Source organism: Pygocentrus nattereri, chromosome 2, assembly GCF_015220715.1.
Source record: "Pygocentrus nattereri isolate fPygNat1 chromosome 2, fPygNat1.pri, whole genome shotgun sequence".
Taxonomy (NCBI): Eukaryota; Metazoa; Chordata; class Actinopteri; order Characiformes; family Serrasalmidae; genus Pygocentrus; species Pygocentrus nattereri.
In genome coordinates this window covers 17,366,072-17,381,698 of record NC_051212.1, presented here as the reverse complement: position 1 = coordinate 17,381,698, position 15,627 = coordinate 17,366,072, and the positions used below count along the sequence as shown (strand labels likewise).

Below are 15,627 nucleotides of genomic sequence, written 5' to 3'. Positions count from 1 at the left end.
TTCTGCACTCACTCTCCATTTTATCAGCTCCACTTACTATATAGGTGCACTTTGTAGTTCTGCATTTATATACTGTTGTCCATCTGTTTCTCTGCATCTTCAGTGGTCAGGACCCCCATAGACCCTCACAGAGCAGGTACTGTTTGGGTGGTGGATCATTCTCAGTGCTGCAGTAACACTGATGTGGTGGTGGAGTGTTAGTATGTGTTGCGCTCGTCTGATTGGATCAGACACAGCAGTGCTGCTGGAGTTTTGTTCACTCACTGTCCACTCTATTATACATTGTCAGTCTGCCTTGTAGATGTAAGGTCAGAGATAGCTCATCTGCGGCTGCACAGTTTGCATTGGTCATCCTCTAGTCCTTCATCAGTGGTCACAGGATGCTGCCCACAGGACACTGTTGGCTGGATGTTTTTGGTTGGTGGGCTATTCTCAGTCCAGCAGTGACACTGAGGTGCTTAAAAACTCCAGCAGCACTGCTGTGTCTGGTCCATTTAGACCAGCACAACACACACTAACACACCATCACATCAGTATTACTGCAGTGCTGAGAATGATCCACCACCCGAACAGAACCTGCTCTGTGATGGTCCATCAGGGTCCTGACCCCTGAAGAACAGGGTAAAAGGGGGCTAACAAAATATGTAGAGAAACAGATGGGCTACAGTCTGTAACTGTAGAACTGCAAAGTGCTCCTATAGCGTAAGTGGAGCTGATAAAATGGTCAATGAGTGTAGTGACAAGGAGGTGGTCATATGTTATGTCTGATCGGTGTCTATATATAGTGTGATGTACCATGTAAACAGTGTTAAAGTTGAAAATGTTCATTTCCTGCTCTACACAGCGCATATATGTATTAAGCAGCTGGTTAATTTATTAGTTTCATGATGAATACATGTATTGCCTATTCAGCCTGCAGCAGTTTATCCCTGTCCATTTTTGCTGAAGTTTTAAGTTCTGTTTCAGCCCAGACTTCTTTTGAATGAGGCACAATACTGACCAGCCATTCAGGACAGAGGTAGTTTACAAATATCAGTCGTAAAGGCACAGTAACAAAAACAGCCTCTATAAGGGGATAATGGATAAAGAGAAGTTGAGAAATATCCATGTAAATTTTTACTGTATTTTATTTAGTTTTCTGTACATTAAAGTACATAAACATTTTAAGTGCAAATAATGTAGAAAATGGAAACTTTGACACACATCTAACAAATGTGAACATTAGGATTATAAGCTACAACCAGAAAAAAAGGTTCAACTGGCTCATTAGAGTGTTCTGAGCGCTTAAAAACGCTGAATTGCAGAAAACATTTCTGTTTGATTAATTGCCATTGCAAGAATCTTTCCTGGACTGAGGGGCAGTGTATGAATATGTCTGTGTCTGTATGGCAGAATTTTGAGCAAATCTCTGATTTCATGTTTACCTCTTAATCTACTCTTCATGACCTTTGAGAAGCATCGGATTTTTTTGTTTTGTGCAATGTATTAGTTGTATATGTCTAATGTGAGTTCTTAAAGAGTATGCGGTTAATAAATATGCTGTTGTCCAATGTAAAAGAGCCATCCAATGAGAAGTGAACGTGAAGCACACTATCCAATAAGATCACTTATAAACTAAAGTGAGGCCACTGATGTATTTAAGCAATACTGTTTTATGGAAATTGTTCAAAGTGCATTTTATGTTGAAGTGAAGACTTCATGCCAAATGGTTTATAGCAACTTTTTGTTAATAAAATAAGAAAATAATTTACTATAACATCCTTAGCTTAGGGCAACTATTGTGTGTCTGTTCCACAAAAATTGTCCAAAGTGTGTTTTGTGATGTGCTGCATTTTTAATTGAATTCATGAAGTTTCCTTTTACCAGACAGGACTGATTAATGCAGCTTACAATGATGAAATATGTCTGTGATAAAATGTGATCATATGAACTACCAACCAGAGGTGGGTAGTGACTAGGTATGTGCATTCCAACTAATCTTCACAATATTCTAGTATTTATAAGAGTTAATGAATGGATGGTGGTCAGTTAGGACCTGTTACAGGACAGAGGAGGGTGAAAGGAAAAGTGTATAAGAGTACTGGCGGGAGAGTTGAGTATGATGATTCGGCATGATCCACCTCATCTTTAGTGCACAGACATCAAAGCGAGTAACACATAGTGGAGGTGTTTGAGGAGGGGGTGTGAAGCATGCAGTGCCATAGCTGGTTGGCATAGGGGCGCACTGTCATGTAGAAGGCTTTTTGTGGGCAATGCTGACGGTACAAGAGGAGCTGGAGGATGAATCCCTGAGAGTCGTGGGCAGCACACACGAGCAGTGCCCTCATTGGCATCAATGGCACCAGTGGATGATGGAGACAGTGGAAGGTGCAGAGGGCACCAGAAGTTATTGCACTGAGCACTGGGCTATAGGAGTTTACTGTAATGACCTTCTCAGAAATGCACTGGCCACATTTCAGTGGCCAATGGAATGAGTGCTTGCTGTGCTTGAGAACTTGGAAGTCTGTAAACCTCTGTTTCTTTTTACCAAACTGCGCCACAGTAGAGGATGCTGCTCCAGCTTCTATGGTAGAGTGCATGGTGTAAAAGCAAATGAGCGATTTAGTGTATCAGGTCTAGGAGGGGTGGACTGTTGTTGTCCATAGGGACAGACTGGTCCCATACTGGCCTAACGAACGAGAGCCCAATGTCAGCCCAGGAGGAGGGGCTGCATTCAGAGTCACAGCCCAGAGAAGGAGTTGGGGGCACCTGTGTCCCAGAAGCAGGTGCCCCATGGCATGTGTCACTGCACCCTCCTCTTTGTGATACAGACTTTTGTTGTAGCTTTTGTTGTTGTAAAAGTGTTTATGTGTTTATTGTGTTGGGCTAAGAGTGACCTGCCTGCTAATCCGGTTGCTTTCGAGAGGCCTTTTCCGCTGTGTTTTTAATAAAAGCTTTCCTTTAGCAGAAAAATGGCATCTTCCTTTTCTTCTTCTGTGTGACACCACAGTTTTATGCTGGAGTTGGCTCCAGCGCTGGCTTCTGACTTTACCATTTTATTTTCGATTAAGAATTTTTAAAAAAGAAAAAAAAACTGCTTAACAAACTTCCTGTGCTGAGAGATTCTGATGTACTAAAATGTGGTTCTTTGAGCAATACCATAGAAGAACCACTTTTGGATTCCTAAAGAACAATGTGTGAAAAAAAATCGTGAACCCAAGGAACCATCTTAAAGGTACCGATAACCTTCACATAATATACAGTTTCTTTGCCAGTATAAGAGATCACCCTAGAACTTCTAAAAAGGGTCTTCTCATTCCTACAGCTCATTTACCAAATGGTTCTGAAGAACCATGCACTGAAAGGCTCTTTATGAAACTTACAGTGGTTATTTTATGGCAGGGGTGCCCAAACTTTTCATCTTAGGGGCCAAAGTGCAATGTTTGTGGTAGGCAGAGGCCAAAATAACAATCCATCGATTCATCAATCAATCAATAGTTAAAAAATGTATTTTAGACTATGACACTGTATTTTGTTATTAAATCAGTAAACAAAATAAGAGGAGGATAAAAATACTAGTTATATATAATATAAAAGTATGTTTTTTTCTGGGTGAGGGGATGACTTTAGGGTAACTCTCTGGCTGACAAATTCTGTTCTCATGAACCAAATTTGACCCATGGGCCACACTTTGGGAAGTCCTGTTCTGGGGCATCACATGTGAACTCTTATCGTCCTGGCACCTTTAGAGTAGAGTGAAGGGCAGAATTAAACAAGTTACTCAGAACTTAAGCAAGTTTTTGAGAAAGTACTTTTGTACTTCGTGTCCAGTAGCTTTTTTTTGATACTTTACTTGAGTCATTATTTTATTTTACTTGTGTTTGATTGTAGTTAAGTATTTAGTCTTCTGTACCCACCACTGCTAACGAGAAAGTTCACGCAGGACTGAGTGGTTTGGGGAAAATGGAACTGTGATTTTTACTAATCAATATTGGAATTGCAATTTAAATATTATGATTTTCTCTAAATTAATCTGTGGGTGATTTTTTTTGCCAGGAACAACAGCACATCCATTTTTTCGGGCCTGAGGCTTCAACACTGAATGTAGTGTAGACCAGAGGGCCAGTTCACAAGCTCCACTTGAAACTTGTTAAGGCAATTGTGTATAAGGTAGCATGTAATTAAAATTGTAGCTCTTGCAATTTAGAAATTGCACTGTGTTAAATTACGATTTCAGTATAAAAGTGATCAGTCATTAATGTCAAGCCAAAAGGTTTGCAACAGTATTACAATCTCCAAAATAAAATGCTTCAAATTACTTCAAAGTACAAAAATACTTCAGCAAGAGCAACATTTGCACTCTTAACTTTGGTCATGCTTTGTGTGGCTTTCTCTGAGAAAGAGCAGAGGGATGAGAGGTTGTGTAAAGGTTGTGAGGAGGTTGTGAGGAGGTTGACGGAGGGTTTTTTGTTGAGGTCGGCAGGAACGAGAAGGGTGCTGGAATGCACAACTGCAGAATACTGATGAGTCTGTTTTGCTACTGATCCGTTTTCAATCCATCTCTACATCCCCTCTCTCTCTCTCTCTCTCTCTCTCTCTCTCTAACTCTCTCTCTCTGTCTCTCTCCCTCACACACACAGTGTCGTATTTTTCAATGGTGGCTTTTGTCCCTTTCATCTCCTCTCCAAACAAAGGATTCTTGTGCATACAGGACAGAGAGCGAGGGATGGAGAGAGGGATTGAGGGAGAAGAGAAAGTGAGAGAAACAGTGAGAGAAAAGAAAGAGTTTCAGGATGACAGCCATTTGTAAACTTAAACACATGAGCTCTGTCCCAGACATGATTTTTTCTGATTTTAACAGTTCAGCCAGATCGTATCTGAACGTTCTGTGCTGCAGGGTGTTTGTGTTTGTGTGCGTATGTGTGTGTTCTGAAGTACAGTGTGCTTGTACAGTAACTGTGTGTGTGTGTGTGTGTGAGTGGGTGCATACTCGCCAGAGCTCAGGGGTCAGCTGTGTGTACACTCAGCCTATCACACGTGGCCCACTGAGAGGCAGCCCCCTCCTCACACTCCCAGAGTTAGTATTCAGAGCACAGAGATGTAGACAGATACCTATTCATATCCACAGTGTGAGTCCAGCACAGAGCGAGAGAGAGAGAGAGAGAGAGAGAGAGAGAGAGAGAGAGAGGGGGAGGAAAAGAGCAAGAAGGCATAGTAAAAGACAGTGTAAGGGTATGGGAGAGAGAGAGAGCGAGAGAGAGAAAGAGAGAGAGAGAGAAAGGATGAAAGGGAGAGGAAAGATGGGAGGAGTAGAAAGAGTGAAATTAGTGGGGAGAGAGAGAAGGATAGAGAGAGGATGGAAACGAAAGAAAGCAATAGAGAGAGTTAAAAGAGAGGGAAGAAAAGAGGGGGAGAGAGAATAAAAGAGAGAAATAGAACTGAGAAAAGAATGAGCGAGAAGTATGAGGCAGTGATATGAGCGAGATGATATCAGTGAAATGAGCGAGATAGAACATGTTTTGACAATACAAATGTAAATGATCAGTAAAGCAAACTTGAACTAGAACGAGAGAGACATGGTGTAATAGTCCGGGGGAAGAGAGTGTGATGGAACAAGAATGAATGAAACTAATAGAAACAGAGGAAGAGGAGAAAGAGGATGATGAGAAAGAGAGAAAATCAGAAAAGGGAGAGAAATACAGGGAGAAGGAGTAAAAAGGGTAAAAGTAGGAAAAAGACACAGAGAAAAGGGAGATAGGAGGAAAAGAGAAAGAAAAAGAAAGAGGGAAGAGAGAGAGAGAGATAGAGAGACAGGTAGAGTATGAGGAGAGAGAGGAAGGAGAGAGAGAGAGAGAGAGAGGTCAGAAATGAGAGAGCGTGTCAGATCACTTTGGTCCTGGCACTTTTGTTTTATTTATTTATTTAATTAGATTCGGAAACCAAGAGCTGAATGAATCAAAAGCTTCCATTTAGAGGAGAGAGAGACTGAGAGAGAGGGAGAGAGAAAGAGAAAGAGAGAGGGAGAGGGACAGAGAGAGAGTCATAGAAGCTGTAAAAGGATTCACCTTTTAAAGTGATCCTCTGTTCAGTCTGAGTGGAGGTGCTGTGTGTGTCTGTTTGTCCTGATTAAGCACTTCTTGTTAATGGAAGTCATTCGGTATCTGCTCCAATCACTACTTAACGTAATAGATGTTGATTGCTGCTGGTGTGAATCTTGAAATTTAACTGTAAAGCTACTGGACAAAATCCCTGTGTTGATGTACATTCAACTGTAGTTGTTAATGGATAGAGGGGCATCAGCGGGCTGTGAATGGAGACTCCCCTCATTGCAAGTTAGGCAAAACCCCATACAGCATGACTTGAGAAGCTTAATGCACAAACATAATCTCTCACAGGACAAATGGGCTTCACATCTTGTAAATGATGTGAACAATGTGTTAAAGAAGAGGAAAGAAAGTGCGTAAGTAATACAGAATGTAAAGGATGTGGAAAAAGGCACTAAGATGCTAACTTTAATTAAGAATTTCAATTTGCTTGTATGACTATGAATTACAGTGTTGTCAAAAGTATTAACGAAAACAATGACACAATAATAACAATAAGCATGTAAATATGGTCATACAGTGGAGCTCCATTTAAAAAATAGAGGCTTTAATCAGACTATATACAGTGCTATGAAGAAGAGAACCGTCTTTAATTTATGTAATTTCCATTCAAAATTACCAGTAGGTACAAGTTATTTAAGAGTTCAAAAATTATTTGACTGGTATTAGTTTTCCATGCAGAACTGTCACCATCTAACAAAATTGCTTAAAGCTTTCATCTGAAAAAGTTTCAAATCAAGCAAAGAAGCTGCTGGTGTTCTCAGAACAAGGGACTGAGCACCCCAGAGTCCAGACCTCAACATCACTGAATGTGTTTGGGATTCTTTGGATTGTGAGAAGCAGAAAATGCAACCAACTTCTAAGACTGAACGTTGTAGGTGTGGAAACATATTGCAGATTTCTTTAAAAAAACATGAAAGCAATTATGTTTGACGCAAAATATTGAAAAAAAAAGTTGCAGAGACGTTTGTGTAATTTTCTGTTAAATATATGTTTCCTGATTTTTTACTTACACTGAAAATGTAATAGCTTGCATTTAATGGATATTTTGACTGGAAATTGAATAAATATAGGTATTTAAAAATAAATATAAAACTAAGTACTTTATGTGGTGGTGGGTGTTGGTCAGTGTGGTAACAGTATGAAGTTTGTTTTGCAGTGAGAGGTTTTCTTTATCAATCACAGATCCTTCTGTCCGTCCATCTATAGATCTCTTCTCTGCAGCCCCTCTTTCTCCCCCTCTTTTCCTCTGTCTCTCTCTGTCCTTCACTTTGTGTTTAGGCACTGAATAAGCCCCCCCTTGTCTCTGATCCCCCCTGGCCTGGCGAGGCTTGGGCGACATGTGAGTGAGCGTATGGTAAAAAAAGGAGCTGGAAAAGCGAGAGGCCAGCTGCCTTGCTCTCTTCAATGAGGCCTGTTTCATGTGCCAGAGCAGCTGGACTGTGTGAATGGAGCTCTGCAAACAACGGGAGCCTGGGCCTCAGGGGCACCTCTGTGCCCACCTCTGCGTAGCAATGCCATCCACAAGCCTCAGGAGAGCAAAGCTACTCTCACTTGTCTGCGATAGCATCAGCAGTGCCCAGTCCAGACGCTCTGTTGTAACCCTGTTAGATGCTATCTCCCTAAGAGTCCTGCTAACAGTACTTAATGCACGGTGCTTTAGTGGTGAGGGAGGGTGATTAAATGCCATATTCCAGGTCACTCTTTTTTTTCTGTCACAAGGCGCCAGGTTGTCTGAGATGCTATCAAATCACCCGTTGTGATGTGTTTCTCACAGTCCGGACAGACAGCTGTAGCTCTTCTCAGAGCACTGAGCATTCACTACAACCTCGTTAAAAGACTGATAGAAAAGACTGTTGTAACTGAAACCTTGATGACTTTTCTAGTCAAATTCTCTCTTTCAGATTCAATTGTTAATGCAATTCCTACTTTGGAAATATGGAAGGTGAGGCAGTTGCGTGAATAAAGCAGGACTGAGTTAACCCGAACTGACTTGGCAAGCATCAATGGTGTAACTATTGAATTAGCAGTGGGGCAATTCACTGGGTTCACAATGGGGTTCATGGTTCATGTTCACCAGGTCTAAAATCTTTATTGGGCCCCTCATATAGATACTGACACAACTGTACCCCAGTGACTCACCAGTTAGCTACACAGACCATACTGATGTTTATTTATCTCCCTACTGTTAATAATGCAGCTGATCCATGGTTTACAAATGTATCCTTCAAAAGTCATTTTCATTTGGGGGATTTTGGCATTACGGGCCCTACTGGTGGGCATGAACAACATATCACTTAGAGAGAGCTGAGGGCAACTTTATACTTTTTGCTCTTATAGAAGTGTCTGTTTGATGCTGTATGAACCATATTAGGGCTAGAATTGAGGGCTAGACGATTAGGCCTAGAAATCAGGGATGCACTAGCTGAATATGCGTGGAACTGTATTCAGTACTCCATAAGACCATGACACAGTCTGCTAAAATATATGAAAATATATGGTTGCTGTGTACACAATAGGACCTCATATTTCCAAATTTTGTAGGAATGTTTATGAAATAGGCTGTATGTTTTTTTTCTTGTAGTAGTCATAGCTTTTCGTAGGGGCTTATTTATGAATTAATTATTTATTATTCTAACCTATTCTTATTTTAACCCTTATGAGTGCAGAGTTAACATGATTGTTTTTTCTAAACTATATGTTTATAATTAGCAAATAATTGACATATTGTTTTATAATTACACAGTAATTACATAATTACATTAACATTGACTGCACATTCTGTCCTAAAAGGTATGAGTATACATTTTGACTTTTTTTGGTTTGTTTCAATGTCAACAAATGACAAAACCATGACCACAATGTAAAGTATGTTTTTTCTTTCCACAAAATAAGACTGTCCACACTCTGTGTACAAACACAGATTGATTGGATCTGTTGAGTTTAGAGTCTGTTAGAAGAGATGTTTTAATGCAGAAAAGCCATAGAGGGACCCAGAAATATTGACACCTATACATTGTGAAATAATGCAGTGGTCACGAACTCTGGTCCTGAAGGTCTACTTTTCTGTAAAGCCTCATTCCAACCACAATCTGCTACACCTACTCCAGCTCATTAACTTCTTCAGATTGGCCAGCTCAGATGCATTATATTAGGTAAGGAAGGGCGTCGTGTTAGATGCAGGTTGGAACTAAAATCTGCAGGAAAGTCGATCTCCAGGTTATGTGCATTTTTTTTGTCACTGTTAACTGTAGCCTCTTCCCTACAGCCATGACTTCGGCCACTCCTCCTTCCTCAAGGAGCCCCTCCCCACAGAAGGTGTGTCACTCCCAAACACAGACAGAGGTTCTGAAGCCGCTGCTGGGTGGAGGAGGTGGTGCTACAGCAGGAGGCGGTCCTGCAGCCTTGAGAAGGCGTCGGCGTGTTCTCTCGAAAGATGGACGGAGCAACGTTCGCATTGAGCACGTCAGCGGCCGTGGTGCTCTCTACCTGCGTGACCTGTGGACGACCTTTCTGGACATGCAGTGGCGCTACAAGCTCTTCCTCTTCTCAGCCACCTTCGCTGGCACTTGGTTCGTCTTTGGGGTGCTGTGGTACCTGGTGGCTCTGGTCCATGGAGACCTACTAGGTGAGGAGATGAGGAGGCCTTCATGAGCTGACTTTAGTGCTGCAGAAGATGTCTGGTTGACATAATCAAAATTGTCAAGCCTTTATACATAAATACACATTTCACGTAGTTATACCTCGTTCAAAAGTTTAGAAACACTGTGGCCCATAATAAAAAAAATCCTGTTGCAAATACATGTAAAATGATTATATTGTGTGAGACCAAAGCAACTTCGCAAGTTTCAAATAATTTATAGGAAAACATGGATGTGTTCTGAATGGACAGTGGAGCACAGAATAACTGAACATTATGATCCAGGATGCCTTGCACTGAAAATCTAGATAATTGGATGAGAAAATACTACAAATAGGTAATTACACATATGTTATGTGTTCTGTAATAACCTCCAGATTAATTGAATATTAAATAAAACATCTATAAATAATATACTATATATATATTACATTTAATTGTATACTGTATTATTGAACAAATTAATAAAAAATGATAAGCCAACTAATTCCAATTAAGTTATTTATCTGCACTAAGGTAAGTAATTTGAAAAGAAAAAAGTGGCGACCTAAAATTTGTCCAGAATTGATGGTTTTGCCTCAGTTATTGAAGTTTTGCCTTCAATATCTCTTTGCCTAAAGTCCAATAATTCTAAAAAAAGCATCATTTAAATTTGTAATATGATGATATTTCTTTGAAGAAATTCATATACCTTTGATACAGTGAAGAAACCTTTTTAGTTGTCCTAACTGTACTTACTTTGCTCTTTGCCAGTAGAAAGGGCAGTGTGTTTCTGCACGTAATGAGAAATTCAACACATTTTTCAAAATTTCTGGAAAGCTCAAGTTTTCAAAGGTGAACAAAGTCATTCAGAGTGAATTAATATTGTCTCAATTGGCCCCTCCTGGTCCTGTCCTTGTGTTCGTGTTTTGTTTTGCTCTAGTCCACTTGTTTTCTTTGTTTTGATTTCCTAGTCCGGCCCCTTGTTTTGGTACTCCGCCCCTGATTGTCACCACCTGTTTTCCGCCTGTCCCTCATTATCCCTGTGTTTTATAAGCCCCGTGTTTGTCCTTTGTATTCGCTGGTCTTTGTACTGGTTGGTCGTGTTTGTTCGGTGTTTCTGTGTTTATCATGTCTGCACCCCGATCTGTTCGCGCTGGCTCTATGACCCTGGACTGTATTGACCTGGATTTGCCCATAATAAAAGTCGCTTATCTCAGCGTTTGCGTCCGCCTCCTCGCTCCACGTTACAGATATGAAATAGTTCAGTGAGAAACTTCCTGACTCAGACTTTTTTAGAGTGATGGTGATGGGAATCAAGGCTCACAACATCAACAACACAAATACTGCTATCCAAATATATTTTATTTCCTATCTAAAATGACCAGTCAACCTGCATGTATCTTCTGACTGTTTATGTATGTAGTGTTGATAAAGGTAAAGAATATACATTTCCTTTTGTACTTCAATAGCCTGCATGTACCACTGTATTTTTTATTTGTTTAAGGAAAACCTTGATTTCAAAACTACTATAAAACAATATATTAGGCATTAGGCAATGTATTTTATTTTTTATATTTTAATTATTTTAGATTTCTGTATGGTAGCTTTTAGAGGCATTAAAGACATCAGACATCTATTCTATCAACATCATTGTAACTGACAGTTGGTAAGTTTCTCCAGAAAAGAGTATTTCAGATCAAGTTGCTCTGAATGTCTGTGTTTACATCTTCACTTAATCAATTATGCAGAAATTTAGAAAAATCAGTGGAATGGCCCTTTAGGTACATCCAATTAAAAATCTCATCACTGAGTAATTTGCCATGAGTAGAAACTGTAACTGAAACTGTTACTATTTGCAAAATATCTGTTTCTACATCCTTTATGTCCCACCTCCTGGTAGAGTTTGACCCGCCCTCCAACCACACCCCATGCGTGATGCAGGTCCAGACGCTGACAGGGGCTTTTCTCTTCTCGCTGGAGTCACAGACCACCATTGGCTATGGCTTTCGTTGCATCACTGAGGAATGTCCAGTTGCCATCATCCTCCTCATCGTGCAGCTAGTCATCACTATGGTGATGGAGATCTTCATCACAGGAACCTTTTTGGCTAAGGTGAAGAAAAGCTATAAAGACATTGCTTAATTTCATAAGAACTAATATTCTGAGAGTTTTTCTCCTACCGTCTAACATCTGTGCTGCATAGGTGGTACTATACATATGTAAGGGTTGTTCTACTGTCTGTATCCTGTATGTGCTGCATATAAGTGGTCTTGTGTGCACAGTATGTATGGTGTTGAATATGAATAGGGTTGTAAGTATAGCACCTGTGCTGTTCTGGATGTAGGTGGTCTACATATATACACACACACATATATATATATATATATATATATATATATATATATGTAATAATATATATAGAGATGTATGAATCAGTGTTGTTCTTTGCGTGGGTGAACTTACAGTATACAGTATTTACAGTATAAAAACTACAGCAATTGCTGTATTTCTTAAAAAGAACAAATTACTGTAAAAAATTATTAGTATATATTACTCTGTATTAGGCTTTATTATTATATAAGCATTATGGAAAATACAAGTTACATGTTGTGTTAATTTGAGTTAAAATGTTGGATTTCTTGCCTATAAGATGCATTTTAGTGTAGCTTATGTGTTTATTACTATCTTGATTGATAATCAGTTAATAACTCTGCAGAAATAGAATACTACATTCTACATATAGAATAATACAGTAGTACAGGTTCTGTAAATAAACAGTAAATTACTGGAGAAATTTATTACAGTAAATTAATGTGATTTTAAACTGAACTGTATCATAGTGTAGTCTTCATAATGTCTGTAGTGTGTATAGTGGTGTATGTATAGTATGTGAAATGTGCTGTGAGGAGGTGGTCTTGTATATATTGTATAGTGGTGTACAGTATTTGTGCTGTGCTGCGTGGAGGTGGCCTTGTGTGTTTTGTATAGTGATGTATAGTATTCGTGCTGTGTGGTGGTGGTCTTGTATTCTTTGGATAGTGGTGTACATTATCTTCTGTTCTTTGTGTAGGTGGCTCGACCGAAGAAGCGCGGCGAGACAGTGAAGTTCAGTCAGCATGCTGTCGTGGCCAATCACGAAGGACGACCATGTCTCATGATTCGTGTTGCCAACATGCGCAAGAGCCTGCTTTTAGGCTGTCAGGTAAGTATATATGAATGGGCATATTTATGTGAGTGTTGTGTTTATGTGGGTTATTACTGGGATTATGGTACATCATAGTATGAATTCTCATATAATTTCCAACTTGCATCTCGGATTAACAGTTAACTGCAGTATGCTTTTTTACAGTTCTTTGTTGGGCCACAAGATACAGTATAACTAGATAAGTAGATATGTTTTTTGTGTAATTGTCTTCTTTGTGTAGTGAGTGTTAGTATGTGTTTAGCCAGTCTTAGTCTTAATCAGCCAGTCTTAACCAACCTTAATCTTAACAGGTAACAGGTAAGCTGCTGCAGACGTCTCTGACTAAAGAGGGTGAGACGGTACGCCTGGACCAAAGGAATGTGGCCTTCCAAGTGGACACGTCCAGCGACAGCCCCTTCCTCATTCTCCCCCTCACCTTCTACCATGTCATCGATGACAGCAGTCCTCTTCGTGCCTGGGCTGCAAAAGGTAGGAAGAGACCTATAGAGGAAAAAACTTGTAGAGACTTCGAAGAGAATTCTGGAGTAAGTTCTTAAAACAGTACCACTGCATTGGCCCATTTTACATTAGAACTTTAAAGCACTCTAGAACTTTAGTGCTCATAAAGTTCTAGGCTTCGTTTAGACTTCTAGAAATTCTTCTAGAATAGAGACTGGCAACCCAAATGTTAAGAAGACTGTGGGCAGTCGTGGACTGGAGGTTAGGGAACCAACCCTGTGACCGGAAAAATGCTGGTTCGATCCACTCAGCTGACAGACCATGACTGAAGTGCCCTTGAGAAAGGCACCTAACCCCCAATTGCTCCCTGGGTGCCCTAGTGTGTGTGTGTGTGTGTTCACTAGTGTGCATGTATGTGGGTGTTTCACTGCACGGATGGGTTAAATGCAGAGGTCTAATTTCACAGTGAGCAAACACAGTGACAAATGGTTCTCAATTCAAGAAGATGTCACAACATTTTATTGAAGTAACATTTTACCATCTTGGTGGAAAATATATCTTAATATGTGTTAATGTCTGAGTATTGACTAAAAGCAACAAATGAAAACTGCTTTAAGCTTTCTTTAAGCTTATTTTGCTCTGATTTAAGCTGAGATATAACTGCTTTTCTTGCAGCAGGTTACTTCTACAAATGTGGAATAGTTTATTGTAAAATGTTGGATTTTTTATGAGGCTGAAGTCAGCTTCTCATTTACAAGATTCTTGTTCGAATTTCCCTGTTCCATCTTAAAGTTTCCTGTTCCACCTTAAAGCTGACTTTAGCTTTGTGACATTTAAGTGTTCAGTGGTTTCTTGTTGCAGATTAAATGTATCAGGAAACCAGCTGGAGTGATTATAAATGCAAATAAGACCATTGGTCTTTAGCTACCACCTAGACTAGATTGTTGTCTGCATTGCTATGGTGATCGGCAATCTGCACACCAGCCTTCAGGGTAATAGGTTAGCTAGGTACACATTAACTCCAGTGTTTCAGTCCATTCATTGTTAAAACTGTGTTAGAACGATCAGCCAAGCTTTATTTTACTGCAAAGCAGGATTATTTTATTTTTAGCTGCTGTGGAGCTGCAACAGGGCAGCAAAAGAGTCATATGTTGCTGACCCTGTTCTAGAAAAATGGATCCTAGTCCTGGTTCTGGACCCAGCCTAGCAAACTTTTCTGTTTTCCATGGTCCAACACACATATTTGAACTCATAATTGGCTTGTTAATATTCTGATTCATTGGATCAAGTACACTATATGTCCAAAAGTTTGTAGACATACATCCATTTTTTCTGAATTTGGGGGGTTAATAGGAATCTGTTAATCTTTGCTGCAGTAACAGCTTCTACTCTTCTGGGAAATCTTTACGCCAGATATTGGAACATTTGATTGCATTCAGGCGCAAGAACACAAGAGAAATCAGGTACCGATGTTAGATGATTAGTTCTGGATCACAAATTCCACCCTGACTCATCCCAAAGGTATTGAATGGTGCTCCATCATTCCAGAGAATGCACTTCCAATGCTCTGCAGCCCAGTAGTTTTATAGCTTAATATGCCTCTAGCTGATGCTTGGCAGCTATGAGTCTTCCATTCAATTGATTTTCTATGGAGATTATGCAAGATGTTTGTGTACAACTGAACTCACTGATTACAAAGGATGTGTGAATATGTTTGCCCATATAGGAGAGCAGCATTAGGGACAGAATTAGAGACTGCAGTTCCAGAAAATGTCTAGAAGAGAAATTAGCATTAAATGGGGCCCAGAACTTTGTGAGCTCAAAAGTCCCACAATGTTCAGAAGTTCTGAAGTAGAACTGGAACAATGCAATGTTACTGTTCTAAGAAGTCACTGCTACGATGATACCCAAACATCTATGCCAAAGCCTCTGATACGGATCTTCCTGCGGAGAGTAGTAGTACAGAACACTTGAGAATGTGGAAAATAGGGCTGGACACAAGCCCCGTATGGCTTTGGCAGAGTTACTTTGAGGACAGGGGTGTATGATGGGGGAAATGTGAACTGCGGCAGGGAGAGAAGGGTCAAAGACTTGAGAGGTGCTCTATTACAGTGTCAGAGCAGAGGAGCAAGGAGAAGGTTGGAGGTGTTTTTGACTGTTTCAGGGTATAGTGGTACCTCCTTTCCACTAATATTTTGCACGTGTATCAGAGTCAAGCTCAACAGGCTCAGATCTTTTTGCTGTGTTATCATAAGCTATTATGTTGAAAATAAAACATC

The 15,627-nt window shown here is 40.0% G+C and overlaps 1 protein-coding gene across 1 annotated transcript in view; it reads left to right on the top strand.

The window, feature by feature from the left end:
• Nucleotides 1-15,627, top strand: part of kcnj10a (potassium inwardly rectifying channel subfamily J member 10a) — a 28,677-nt gene that overhangs the window by 1,544 nt on the left and 11,506 nt on the right. The window contains exons 2-5 of the mRNA XM_017719069.2: nucleotides 9,352-9,711; nucleotides 11,606-11,817; nucleotides 12,776-12,907; nucleotides 13,201-13,378. Of these exons, the coding sequence (XP_017574558.1) occupies nucleotides 9,354-9,711; nucleotides 11,606-11,817; nucleotides 12,776-12,907; nucleotides 13,201-13,378 (880 nt within the window). The 5' untranslated portion in view covers nucleotides 9,352-9,353. The remainder of the gene's footprint in view (nucleotides 1-9,351; nucleotides 9,712-11,605; nucleotides 11,818-12,775; nucleotides 12,908-13,200; nucleotides 13,379-15,627) is intronic.